At 38.8% G+C, this 13,949-nt stretch overlaps 2 protein-coding genes across 3 annotated transcripts; both read right to left on the bottom strand.

The window, feature by feature from the left end:
- Nucleotides 1–128: 128 nt before the first annotated feature.
- On the bottom strand, nt 129–2,965 carry LOC130726763 (uncharacterized). Of its 2 annotated transcripts, XM_057578070.1 has the most exons (3): nt 2,486–2,965; nt 854–1,105; nt 129–745 (listed from the first exon to the last, which is right to left on the bottom strand). In XM_057578070.1, exons 1-3 carry the CDS (start codon nt 2,645–2,647, stop codon nt 569–571), a joined length of 591 nt encoding a protein of 196 aa, XP_057434053.1. In that variant the 5' UTR covers nt 2,648–2,965; the 3' UTR covers nt 129–568. The 2 variants fall into 2 exon arrangements, with proteins under 2 accessions (XP_057434053.1, XP_057434052.1); XM_057578069.1 differs by having other exon boundaries at nt 129–1,105; nt 2,486–2,964.
- Nucleotides 2,966–3,845: 880 nt separating this feature from the next.
- On the bottom strand, nt 3,846–5,712 carry LOC130721975 (6,7,8-trihydroxycoumarin synthase-like). The gene is made up of 2 exons (XM_057572564.1): nt 4,717–5,712; nt 3,846–4,622 (listed from the first exon to the last, which is right to left on the bottom strand). Exons 1-2 carry the CDS (start codon nt 5,626–5,628, stop codon nt 4,017–4,019), a joined length of 1,518 nt encoding a protein of 505 aa, XP_057428547.1. The 5' UTR covers nt 5,629–5,712; the 3' UTR covers nt 3,846–4,016.
- Nucleotides 5,713–13,949: the final 8,237 nt, after the last annotated feature.

Here is a 13,949-nt window from a genome sequence, read left to right as displayed (position 1 = left end):
TTTCAAAATATGTCACATCTCACATCTATTTAGGCTTGCAATGAAAATATATATTTGGAATCATATTCAAGACAATAAATAATAGTAAGACCTGTATTATATGGGAATGAGCACCATATACAAGCAAGTGACAATAACAAAGTTCATGCTATTTATTCACAAATTAAACATGAGATGCAGAGTAAGATACAACACACACTTCTCAATAAACAATACAATAATTCACCAATGATAATATAATTGCTTAGATAGTTATAGAAAATCCACAACTGAACTTTGAGCAAAAATATTACGCCAAGAGATAATAGTTATCAGTCATGTTCAACAACAGTTACAATGATTACCAGCTTGTTTGGATGTTCGTTGAACGCACACTCCAAGACACCTTAGCTAAGAAAAGCTACGTACTGCAGCTTATGGATGAACTTGATTTTGGGGTCTAAAAGTGGATTGCAAATATCCAATCAAACTAAGAAAAGCTACATACTGCTGCAGCTTATGGATGAACTTGATTTTGGGGTCTAAAAGTGGATTGCAAATGTGCAACCAAACATATCTTATGGTGGAACTATGGTGCTTCCACACCTTCACTTACCTTCTCTTTGAATGACTTAGTGTGGAGATCTTGTGTTATTTGAGTGGTTGTATCTAAGAAGTACAGAGCAAATGATGTCAAGCAGCAACAAGCAAACACGGGTATGGGCCCATAAATCCAAAGGACAAGAGGAATTGACAAGTAGAATGCCTGCAAGCCAAGAGACCAAGCATAATTTGCACGGTTCAAGGTTTTCGCAACATATTCAATGAAATCCACTTTGCCTTTCAGTGCAGGACTTGTGATTAAGAAGCTCACCTGTGCATAGTATCTTATAGACTGCACATTACATAGAAATGCAACAAGGAAGCATACTGATATGCAAAGGCGTTTGATTGAAGAATTAAGGGAAGTTTTGTTTCTGTAAATTAATTTGGATTCTTCTGTGTCATTGCTCGCAAAGACGCCAATAAGTGAACTGAGTGTGATTGCAGTTGTAGCAAGAAGAGTAGAAGCCATGATATTGTTGCGGATTGTTTGAACGGCCAAAACACCATTTTTCAAAGGGTCCTGAAGTGAAAACAAAGCAAGGGAGTATGTTAAGGAAACAACTTCATTCTTGAAAATGTAAAAAAATTGCTTCTAAAATTGTGGGGTGTGGCAAGGTGATGCAAGTAAGACTATAAAGAAGAATGAATATCTACATTGGAATATCAACTAGTGAAGCAATCTATAGTTGTCTTTAGAGTAGGTAAAGCACTTGTCAAATACATTTCATAAGCATTCAAATGTGATCAAGATCTTGTAGGGGCACAAAATATGAACCTTAAACTATGCAATAGCAAAGAACTATTAATACTAGCTAGCAAGCAGCAGTTCTTCATGGCATTATAGAATGTTAAACAAATACCTCCAAAGTGAAAAGTGAAAAATTAAAAACAATTTCTCATACCAACAAACTTGAAGCTGTTTGAACAATTCAATGGTGAAAGACAGACAAAAGGAAATGAACATTGCACTTTTTATTCACAAGATTGTGGTAATTCTTCCTGAAAATAGATCCACTTATATTAGGATTTTTTAGGTGAAAATTATCTTGCTCTCTCTTGATAGGTTTTCACAAAGTTTGATTGGGGCCTGACAATTTAGTGTCTATGAAGTATGAGATAGGAACAATATTTTCAAAATCCATGTCATGTAAAATACTGCAAAGGAAGATTCATTCCCAATTTCACATTTCCCTGAAATAGCTTAAAGGACTCCTTCTGAAATTTCTTTAATTTGACTTAGCTCTGTTCCACCCTCTGCCTTGTGTCCAGGTACAGTATATATATCAGTAAAACAGTTATGTTTTTCTTATGTGGCAGGGCAGTTATGCTTTATAAATTTGCAATTACTATTTGGAATTATTAGGGTATATTTATCTAAGATAATCATGAGATTGGCAGGGTGGTTTTTTTGTCAGTTTAATGAAAGGAATAGATTACTTGTTAGTTGTTAGAGGGAAATTCTGAATAAACTCAAAAGTTAAGGTGAAACCTGTGTCTATTCCATTGTACTCAAACCTAGCCTAAAAACAACATGTTAGCCAGCATGAAGCACCATTGCACCAACTTCAGCATAAAATCCCCAGCTACTACATATTTTGTGCAACTCTTGAGAGAACCTCATCTAGAATAGCAGGATATAGGATTGAAGTTTAGAAAACCTCATGATTGTTGAATCCTTTGTTCACACAATGACTGAAATAGTATTCTAAATCTGAGATCCTCAAATTCACCACTCCTCATTCACAGACAAAATTAAACATAAGATGCATTTTTTAACAACATTCTCAAGAGCTAATGGATTTCTTAACAATACAAAGTCATTAAACAATTAAGGGCCTGCAAGAAGTAATGAACATCTTCAAGTAATACTAGAATGGAAAGAGAGAGAGAGAGTACTGACACTCATCAAGGCAAAAACCCATTGATAACGAGACTGAGCATTCAAGCCAATAACAGTGCGAGAAGGGTAACGGATAATAGTGTAGAGAAGCCAAACATGATAAATTCCCAACACCAACACTCCCAAAGGCACCAATATGAAATCCAAGTACTTTACTTCCATGCTGCTTGTATTGATCTTCAAACTTGTAACTTCAAAATTCTACCATTCACCTCACTATTGCAACCAACCACATATCTGACACTCACAACGGTTCTCTCCACTTCAAAAATGTCAAGTTGGCATATAAAAAATCAAACTAGTTCCACCTACACCCCACTTATAAAAAACTTGCCTTCTTGTCTCCAAAACAAGTAAAAATGCTATTGCTTGCTGTTAGAAATTAATAAAGCACTTCAACAATGGTAGCTGAAATTGGATCTGTGCAGCAATGTTTTTTTTTGTTGGTACCTTTCTCCAATCTTAAGTTTTGTTATTTTGTTGTTTCCTTTCACTATAGAGGCAACCGTTTTATGCTTGTGCTAACAGACACACTTTGAGTAAAAAGAAAAAGTGAACTTAATTGTTATTAAAATACATACTTTGCTTTCAATCTGTATGTGAGAATTGAGGTATACAAATGGCCTGCTTTTCTTTAGTGTCCCTGATATCCAAATGGCGAAGCCATAAGTTTAAGTTTGGGGTGACTAAAATCAAACATGTAAGAAAAATTTTATTGTGTCAGATTAGTGATGTGTATATCACTCTCTTATTAACAAATGTCTCAGTGCAGTTTCTGTATAATTTGCATAAAAAATAGTATGATAATACGAGAAAAAAATACAAGTATTCTTCAAATTGAAAGATGATGCAATGAGAAGTTACAAAATACATAAGTTGGACAAATGGACGCATTATTTGAGAAAAGGTCAAAAAAATACTAATATTTTCTTACATCTTCAATAAATTAGTTTTTTTTGTTGTTCAAATTAGTTTCATAGGCTAGACAAATGGAGATTGAGTAACTATGCTGCAAAGTCATAGACCACAGCCCAACTTCGAAAATAATATTTTATAAGCCCAAATTATTTTAACAGAACTTAAGCCCAACCTGGACAGAAGCTCTAATCTTATAAACCTAGATAATATTTAGTTTACAAACTAATTTCGCCTCCACCTTATGAGATAAAGTAAAAATGAGAGAGAAATGAGTGATATGATTTGTGATAGGAAATGAAGATAGAGATATGAAGAAAAATTGGTGGAAATGGAAGAGAAAATGGAGTGTATATGTATCATTACTCAAGAAAAGATCTTTTCTTTAGCCTTAATCTAACATGACTTCAGACAAAAAAAAAAAAAAACCTTCCACAGTCCAAAGTTTTTGCAACATATTCAATAAAATCCTTTTGGCCTTTCAGTGCAGGACTTGATTATGGAGCTTGCCGCTTACATTATTATTATAAGTCCTAGCTTACACATTTGATTCTTGTAAATAAGTGAAACATAAGAGGAAATATAAAAATTGCATCATTGTAAGTCACACTAACATTCACATACGATTCTTGGCAACAAGACATAGGTGATTCTTCTTGTGTCGGGCAAGTCCTTGTAGCCCTTCATCATCAATGTCTTCCCGTGTCATTCCAGGAGGCGTTTCCCAATCAAATGAATTTAGTAGATTTGCAACTATGAGCTCCAATGTGGCGATTCCTTGTGGCATGCCAGGGCAAACTCTACGTCCGGCACCGAATGGAATCAGCTCAAAATCTCGTCCCTTAAACTCTATGTCCTTGTTTAAGAATCTATCGGGACAGAACTCATGTGGGTTTTCCCATGCCTCAGGGTCCCTATGGATGGCCCAAACGTTTACATACACTATTGTCTTGGCCGGTACTTCATACCCATCTACAATGACACTTTTAATTGTTTCTCTTGGTATAAGCGGTGCCGGCGGATAAAACCTGAGTGTCTCTTTTATAACTGCCTTCAAATAGTCGAGTTTTTGAATATTCACTTCATCGATGAAGTCTTTGTTGCCACAAAGATTTCTTACTTCTTCTTGGGCTTTCTTCATTGCTGTTGGGTTCTTCATTAATCCAGTCATGAGCCAAACTGATGCGGCTACACTCGTGTCAGTTGATCCTATAAGGAGGTCCTGTGATGATGAAAAACAAGTATTGAGTAGGTGTGCTAGGCAAAATTAATGTAAGAAATGAATTAATAATGGAAATTAATTAAATGATACCTACCATCATGAAAGCTTTAATGTGATCATCGGTGAGATCAATTGAGAGGGAACCCTGGTTCCTAAGCTGGAGTAGTGTTTCAACTATATCATCCTCTTGGGTTTGATCTTTGTCCCTATTAGGATCGAGGTGCTCCTCAAGGACTTGTTGGAAAAAGGCATCGAATGAGTTGATAGTTTTATCAAGACGAGCGAGTGAGCCTGTTAGTTTGTCGATCCAGCCCATGAAAGGAATATAATCTGAAAAGAAGAAGGTTAGAAACATGGCCTGTCCCTGAACAAGAAGGTTATGGAAGATGCTTGTTTCAGCTCCATCCTCATCATAGATTCTACCAAAAGCAATCCTGGAAATTGTACAGCTTGCGACAGACATTATGATCTCACTCAAGTTTGTGACTTTGGAAGAAGAAACATGGGTAGATATCTTTTGAATCATTTTCTTGACCTCAGATTTTCTTACATGGGCAAAGCTAGAGACCTTTTTGGCGCTGAAGAAATGGATGGCAGCAATTTTTCTGATTTCTCTCCAGTAATCATTGTATGGGGAGAAATTCATGTCCATGGCATTGTAAGAAATTCTTTTCTGGCTAAGTGTGGGAGCTCTGGTGCAAACAGAAAGATCATGGTCATTGAGGATCTTTTGGGCCATTTTAGGTGTGGAAATAATGATGGCTTTCTTGATGCCGAATCGAAGGGAAAAAATTGGACCATAGATTTTTGAGAAGTTCCAGAGTTGAAAATGGAAATTCAAACTGTCAAGTTGATGAAGGTTACCAATGATAGGAAGGCCTCTTGGACCAGGTGGAAGTGGAAGTGTCTTGCTGTTGGATTTCTTCTTCAACAGGATAATGAAGAATACCAACAGAGGAGGAAGAGCTAGTACCAAGTACTGAACAAATGAGAATGACAGTATCATTTTGCAGACACAAGACAGATCAAGCTAGGAATAAAGATATTATCTGATTTTGATTTTTCTGAGTAAGAAACTAAGAAGAGATAGATCAAATGTCTTATGTTTTGGTTCCTGTCCTCTAATCCAATTTATACACATACATACCTCTGCTTCTTCGGATATCATATGTTGTAGTCAAATGCAAAATATCACGTTTAGAATGCAAAGTCAAATTGTGGACATGAGACAAATTTATATATATTACTATTATAACTAAATATGTCACGTTTCCAAGCAATGCTTGCATATTATATTTGATGAATTTTTTGTTGGATAGAGTGGGCTGTAGTTTAGTTTAATACTTTGATGATATCATAATAATTAAGGTGATTTTTATATTCTAACCATCTTCATAATTGCTTGGCTCGTGCCTAAAGAAAATGAAAGATTGTTAACAACTAAAAAATTTCAAAGTCTGGACAAGTCTGGGAGGAGCTGGGTGTTTAATTTATTTCCTTGAAGATTGAATTCAATTATTTGTAAACTGAATTATTTTATTTTAATAGTCTCTTTCTCAGCATGAGTTAAAGACTCTTATTATGAAGAGGTGCCTTAGTTTTCTTTTTGATTTGTATTTTCTGAAGAATAAAAAAAATTGCCTCTCATTTTCATATGATTAATTGATTAAAGGGTATATATGTTATAATAATAATTTATCGGTTGCTTGGGCGAGATTTCCGCGGCGTGGAGTTGCTGGTTCGAGGGTGTTTGCGGCTAGAGATCAGAGTTCGTCGGAGCATGCTGGGGTTCTTGCTGGAATCGGGGAAGTGGGGAATCGGCGTCTGTTGCCTTCTTCCGAGAGTGAAGAATTGATGATTTCTGGCCTCTTTTGAGGCGGCTCGCCATCCCCAAGCTTCTCAACTTCGGTGCTTTTCCCAGAAACCTCTTCTGCGGATGTTAGGGGTATTGAGGCGGTGGAGCTTTCTGCGGATGCTAGGGGCTTTGAGACGGTGGAGGGGGAAGACGTGATGCTGACGTCCTTGGGTATTCTATGTGATGTACCCATAGCTGCCTCTTGCTGTTCTTTACCTGGTAGCACATCTAATTTGGTTTCCATATCTTCTGAACTGGGGGTTTCTCATGATACTGGGTTTTCCGTACCCAGGGATCATGTGAAAACCCCGAGGGGAAGACCTAAGTAAGGTGATGGTGGAGGCAGAAAGAAGCAAGGTGCTGCTGGGAGCTCTGGTGGTGCTATGACAATGGAAGCAGGCTATACTGATGCAGAGCAGACAGGGAAAGAGCTGATGGTGTTGCCGACGGAGATGTCGGAGCCTTATGGCGTATTGACTAGAGCGAGGAGTGCCGTCTTGATGGGGAAGCGCTTAGGCTTGAGGTATGATTGCCCTGATGATATCCCTCTCTTTCAAATTGCCAATGAGATCAAGGCGCGGAAAGCTTCTCAGCGCCGTTGAGGGTGAGATTTGGGGTGTTGGCGAGTTATGGGCTGTATAGGTTTTTTCCTAGTCCTTTGAGAGTTTTTGGGTATTGCAAACAACTTTTGGTTTTTGTAGTTGTTGCAATTGCGGCTTCTAGTTTTTGAGGCTATTGTTCTTATTTGCCGCTGTTTTGGGATGGTTTTTTTGATCTTTTTGGTGGTCAGCCTTGGCCGTGTGGGTTTTTGGTTCCGTGTTGAGGTTGTTTGGGTGTATATCTTATCAGTTTCCTCATTATTATTATATATATATTCTCCTTTCGAAAAAAATAATTTATCCACACTCAATCCACTCAAACTTTAAAAGTTGTAGAAATTGAGAGAGATAAATGAAAAATATGATAGCCGAATAGAAAAGTATGAGGTGTAAGTAAATCAAAATCCCATATGTTTGGTTTAAGTTGTTAGTAAATACTTCAATCTTCTCTTTTGTTATTTCAACATTTCACATATTTTTCGAAAACTATTGAGATCATTTGATGGTTAGGCTACTAGAAATTTTGGAATTTAACGTCAGTTGCTAAGTGCCGGCTACTATTATCCGCCAACTTAAGGGCAATTTCCTAGCCCATGTTAGTCAGTGGCAAATTTTTTACTTGATGGCGGTTACACTGGCATTAAATTTTTAGAATTAAAAAAAATATAAACACCATTTTTTTTACCATTTTGTGAAAAGATCTATTCATTAGCGCTTAATCTGCTTGTGAAAGTTCAATCATGTTCTCTTGTGCCGAAAAAACCCTAACACTCATGGATGCATGCTCCTCCTAGGGACCAGGTCCTCTCCCTCCTCGGCTATGCCAACAACCATGATGACCTAGCTCGTCGTCAAAACCTCCTGAAACAAGTCAAAGACCTTATTTTCTCCATCGACCCCTTTCTCGCCACCAACCTCTACCCTTATTTTCTCAAGCTCCAGTTTTCTTCAGAAACTCTCATTCATAAATTGATAATCGACTTAAATATATTTTTGGTCCCTAAAAATATAGTAAATGTTGGCTTTCATTATTATAATATAAGCAACGAAATAATCTTAATTGAGTAGTATTAAGTGATAACGAAAAATTTATCTATTTTTGATATAAATAAACTCAATATTTTTCACTATTTATAAATTAGTCCGCTTTTTAATTAAATTTATTGGAGTAACTAAATAGTTTTGACTTAGCAATACCAACTAATATTTGATAAATAATAAAAAATAGTATCTTATTAAATTAATACTTTTACATTTAAAATTAAAATTATATAAGATATTAACATTGAAATCATTTTACGTTGGGATGGGGGTGAAATAGGAATACAAAATTGTTATCCTATCATTCATGTGGGGTTCTAACTCGCCTCCTCCTCAAGATAAATTATACACATGATGGACATGATAGGAGAAGAGACAAAATTTCACATTATCATATTCTGCTCGCACAACAAATAGAAGATTGCAGTAGAATATAATTACTTGATCATATCATGTCTCCTTATCTTCGTTGTCGAACAATCATTTAATGATTAAATTAGCTTATAAAATTTAATGATTAAATTAAAAGAAGTTAACATAAGTACATGACAATTATAATCATAGCTTTAAGGTCTCAACCCATTGTTACAATGACTTTATCATTCCTAATGGTTTGAAAATATTTAATCACTTGCCGGTATTGAGGTTGAATTACAGTAGTAATGACCTTGAGGCCACCAAACCGAGTAGAAGGCTGTCATCAATGTTGTAATATTTATAAAATATAATTAAAAATAAAAATTATACTAATTCAAATATAACATATCAGATGCCATCCGGGAATATAACTAGTTTATCCTCATCACCAAAAACATTCTTCTTCTATGTGCAATGATGTTGAGGATCTCCTAGGATCCGTCTATCTAACTCCTCACAATCCCAACTTTTATATTCACTATGATCATCAATACAATCAGGGAAGTCGTGTGGTGATGGAGTTGAGTCAGGTGTATGTGATGAGGGCTTGATTTGTTGAGGAGTCTCAGTACGTGCCCTCAGTGTCTCCGCAAATGTGGTTTGTGGAACGAAACAGAGAGAATATAATTGAAAACTAATGGGATGAGAGGATGGTGTTGATGGTTCATGCACCAATAACAACATAGTGTTTCTCCTGCAATATGCTTCTTCGAAAAAGAAGAAGACAACTCATAATGCGCTTTATCTTCCCTAGGTAGGGTTTTAGCCATCTAATGAATCATATAATTACAACGTTTAATTTATAGTTATAAGTTGTATCTAGAAAAATTTATCATGTATATGTTGTCATCACACAACTTACCCCTAAAATTCCAAGGAATCATGCAATTGGACATTAAATAACATGCTAGTTCATACATTTATAATTAGATATATAACTTTCATAGGTGTTATAAACAACAAAAATTAAAGAATTTTTCGGCACACAAAAAATCCTTAATGGCTATAAAGGGAGTCAAAAAGATGGATTAGCCAAAGGAAATAGCTAGTTGTTAGACCAAATACAATGGTTTGTTGAGAGGGAGGTTGAATTTTGTTGAGGGTGTGTAGTGGTTGGTTGAGGTTTGTTGAAGATGAGGTGGAGGAGAGAAGTGTTGAGAGTTCTCAACATGTTGAGAGGGGCGCGTTTTGGTTCGTTGTCCGGATTTTTATCATCTTAATCTTTTGAACTCAATTATTTCATTGCAAAAATTTTTTTATGGAAATTTTTTTTAACCAAAATTCATGATTTTTTTCCTCTATAAATAGAGACTTGGTTCGTTTGATTTGAACACAGAAAAAAAAACCAAAATTTTCACTATTTTTATTATCTTTCTATTAGCCTTTGTTTTGAAATGGATCCCAACAATAAAATAAAATAAGTTAAGGAAATAAAATAAATTATTGTCTATATTTAAAAAAAATTAAATTGTTAAGTGTTTATTGTTTTAATTTAATTTAAATCGATAATTGTAATTTTATGTAAATCATAAAAACAAAAATATAAAATTAAATAAAAATATGAAATAAAAAAGTGGTGGGGTAGGGTGTTGGTGTTGAATGAAAAACCATTGGAGTAGGTAAAAGTTGAATGAGTGTTGAATTGGAGAGAGAAGATGATGTGGAGTGTTGAGAAGAGAAAAAGTGGTGTTGAAAGTAAGTAAATTAAACAAACCATTGTAAACTAGACTACGACCCGCGCGTTGCGCAGGTGAATACAACCGAGTCAATAAGTAGTGATTTTATTGTAAAACTCTTTATTATAATACTGATCGTTGTTCAGATATTTATATTGGGTCCCTACATTTCGTGCATTAGTGGAGTAAAAAGTATTAGGATTACATATAAGCTACTCATGGAATTTCTTTTTCTATTTTTTCTGTCTTGTTATTCTTTTCTGCTTCCTCGTCGCGCTTCTGTTGCTACCTTTGGTTCTCTTAGATGTGGTTGTCCTTAAGATTTGAATCAAAATTTGTTCTTCATAAGTGGAAGTAATGTCATCTGATCCGTTGATTTCTTCTTGATCAAATGATGCACGTTGTCTTGGCTTTGCCGCTTCCTGCTTTTTTTCTTTTTAAACACCAACGGTTCTTCTTCTTCATCTTCATATGATGATATTTGTTATGGTGATTGGACTGGGCGAGCCCCTAGAGGGGCAACGCCCAGCATGTATCCCGCTCTGAGGCGGGGCCCTGGCCTTCAGATGGGCCTTGATCTCGGAGGCCCAATTGGCCCAATAGGTAGTACCCAAGCTCTATAAATAGGAGGTAGTTATCAATTGTAAGGGACTTTTGGCTCATTTGATGAAGTAACACATAAAATTCAGCATTCTCTCTCTTACTCCCTCTCTCTAGCACAATCTCTCTACCCTTAGGTACTATACCTTTCCTCAATGATCATTCCCAGAACATTTGGCGCCGTCTGTGGGGACCGTAAACTCTCTACTCCCATTCACGTGGATTGATTGTGCATGAAGTTACCTCTGATTGTGATTAGGCAATTCTCTGGTTTTCTGATTTTGATTCTGTGACTAGTGATTGGTTTTCCGATCGAGTTTGCATCGTTTCTGGTTTGGATGGAGACTCGACGCAGGAGGCAACATCATTCACCAATGCGACAGCGGATTTCGCCGCCTCGGCGGCCTCATCGTGTGGTCCTGGATTCTCCGGTACGAACGACAGGAGTGCAATCGCCTTCTCCTCCTCCATCACCTCCTGTACCACCACCTCCTCCATCGCCTTCACAGGTGGGATCTCTGGAGCGCTCACCAGAGAATTCACCTGCTCCGGAGCAACAACCGGCGGTGACGCATGAGCAATGGCGCCATTTGATGCGCAGCATTGGCAACATCCAGCAGCGGAATGAGCATCTACAGGCTCAGTTAGATTTCTACCGCCGCGAGCAGCGAGGTGATGGAAGCAGAGAAGCAGATTCCGTGGCTGAGTTCCGTCCGTTCTCGGAAGATGTCGAGAGTGTGGCGATTCTGGATAACATGAAAACGTTAGTTCTGGATTCTTACAGCGGAGATTCCGATCCGAAGGATCATCTTCTGTATTTTAATACGAAGATGGTGATAATTGCGGCGTCAGATGCGGTGAAGTGCAGGATGTTTCCATCGACGTTCAAATCGACGGCGATGGCGTGGTTCACAACTTTGCCGCGCGGATCGATTTCAAATTTCAGAGACTTCTCATCCAAGTTTCTAGTGCAATTCTCGGCGAATAAGAATCAGCCGGTGACGATCAACGACCTATATAGTATTCGCCAGCAAGAAGGAGAATCACTGAAAGAGTACATGGCAAGGTACAGCGCAGCGTCGGTCAAGGTTGAGGACGAGGAGCCTCGAGCTTGTGCTTTAGCATTTAAAAACGGTTTGCTACCGGGAGGGTTGAACAGAAAATTGACACGTAAGCCGGCGCGTTCGATGGAGGAGATGCGTGCTCGCGCCAGCACTTATATTCTTGATGAGGAGGACGACGCTTTCAAAAGAAAGCGCGCGAAGTTGGAAAAGGGCGACACGTCGCCCGAGCAGCGATAAAAGGAGGAGTTTCAGATCGGTGGCAAGGCGGAGGGGAAAGAACAAGGTGCGTTCACGAGAGAATGACAGATCGAGATTCTTCAAGGCGCATCCAGCGATGGCAGATCGGAGCAACACGGTTCAGACCGACAATGAAGAGCGTCAACAGAGGTGAAGCTTCAGATCGAGGAAGCATGTAGGCGAGGGAGAGCAGATTGGTAATGACGAAGGAAAGAACGAAGGCGAGGAATCTGTCCAGAGCACAATACATGAAGAGCAGAGCCAATCCCGAGACGTTTTTTTTATGAGGCGTTGGAATTCTGGCGATCACATTTGCTTTGGCGAGCACGCGTTGGCTTTGGCGAGCACGTTTTAAGGTTAGGCGGCGAGCAAGTGTTGTTGGCGATGGAGTTCGGCGGCGGGAGAACGACGCTGGCGTTGGAATCTGGCAAGCACGTTTTACTCCGGCGGCGGAATTCTGGCGGGCACGTTTTGTTTTGGCCGTGGAAGTTTGGCGAGTAAAGCGTTGCTATGGTTAAGATCGCTGGCAACAAATTTTCCAATTCCTTCAAACTTTTCCTCCATCTTTCATTTGATTCCCTTCTCAGTTGTTGTATTTCCTAATTTTCTTATTTTGAAGTTGATATTAGAAGTTATATTGTCTTCACTGGTTTTGATTCAGGCAGAGAGGAGCAAATCGGATCAAAGAGAAGGAGTGGGTGAATTGAGGCACACCATTAAAGTTTTATGAAACTTGGAAGACTCTTCCATAAGCGGTTTGTTATTGGGTGGGACAAGCTCCTGATGGCGCGATTTAGTTACAAAGTGAAACAAGTTTCACGATGAACTAAATTAGCCCCGGAAAAGCCCACGTAACCACCGGATTCATTGGCGATGTGTGGGGTACAAATTGCCCATTCTACTGAGCACCGCTTTGGTAATCCAACTGGCCATTGGAACCCAAAGCACTTTGAGTCCCGAAATGGGACGATCACACCAAGGGTGGCGACCTACCGCTAGGGTGGTGACCTCATGCCAAAGGGTGGCGACCAAACGCTATGGGTGGCGACCTGTAAGACTCAGTTTAGACACACAAAAGTCGCCAAAAGGGTGGCGACCTCACGCTAAGGGTGGCGACCTACCGCAAGAGGGTCGCGACCTACCGCAAGAGGATGGCGACCTACCGCTAAAGGGTCGCGACCTACCGCCAAAAATGAGGGTAGCGACCTACCGCAAAATGGTGGCGACCTACCGCAAGAGGGTCGCGACCTACCGCAAGAGGGTTGCGACCTACCGCCAAAAATGAGGGTAGCGACCTACCGCAAAATAGTGGCGAGCAAGTCAAACTAATTTCTTATAAGGCTAAAGCAAGATGGTGATGACGATGCGGCGGCGACTAAAAAATGTACGGCGGAAGCATTCCAACATGATTTACAAAATATCCAACGGCGATATAAAAAGCTATGGCGAAGGGTTGCTTAAACATAGACGAATGGCGGAAAAGTACACTACAAGGTGACAGTAAAAGCTAAAGTAATGTTAAAATTACATTATTCATTGTTTTCTTTCTCCTGTTCTTCTTCTTCCTCTTCTTCTTCAGTCGCTGTCCAGAGGTTTTGGTCAATCAGGGGAGGATCGTCGGGACCAACCAGTCCTGCGGCGGTTATCTCTTTCATTACTCCCATGGCGCTAAAGTCAAAGTTCGGGTACAAATGTTGGGCCTGATCTTTGGCGAGGTAGAAACCGCGCTCGCGGTTGTCAAGGGCGATGTCAGCGGCTTGTTCCCTCGCCTCAATGGCTTTGGCCTTCTCCGTCGCCAGCTCGTCCTCTAGACTTTTGATCTTTGCTAGTTGGGAAGC

Source organism: Lotus japonicus, chromosome 6, assembly GCF_012489685.1.
Source record: "Lotus japonicus ecotype B-129 chromosome 6, LjGifu_v1.2".
In the NCBI taxonomy this organism is placed as follows: Eukaryota; Viridiplantae; Streptophyta; class Magnoliopsida; order Fabales; family Fabaceae; genus Lotus; species Lotus japonicus.
This window is presented reverse-complemented; position numbering and strand designations above follow the sequence as displayed.

Excerpts from the sequence above, each read along its gene's own strand:
- LOC130726763 (XM_057578069.1), bottom strand. The coding sequence starts at position 2,647 with ATGGAAGTAAAGTACTTGGATTTCATATTGGTGCCTTTGGGAGTGTTG. Across the intron at positions 1,106-2,485 it reads GGGTTTTTGCCTTGATGAGT|GACCCTTTGAAAAATGGTGT; the intron begins GTCAGTACTCTC and ends TTTTCACTTCAG.
- LOC130721975 (XM_057572564.1), bottom strand. The coding sequence starts at position 5,628 with ATGATACTGTCATTCTCATTTGTTCAGTACTTGGTACTAGCTCTTCCT. Across the intron at positions 4,623-4,716 it reads ACATTAAAGCTTTCATGATG|GACCTCCTTATAGGATCAAC; the intron begins GTAGGTATCATT and ends TCATCATCACAG.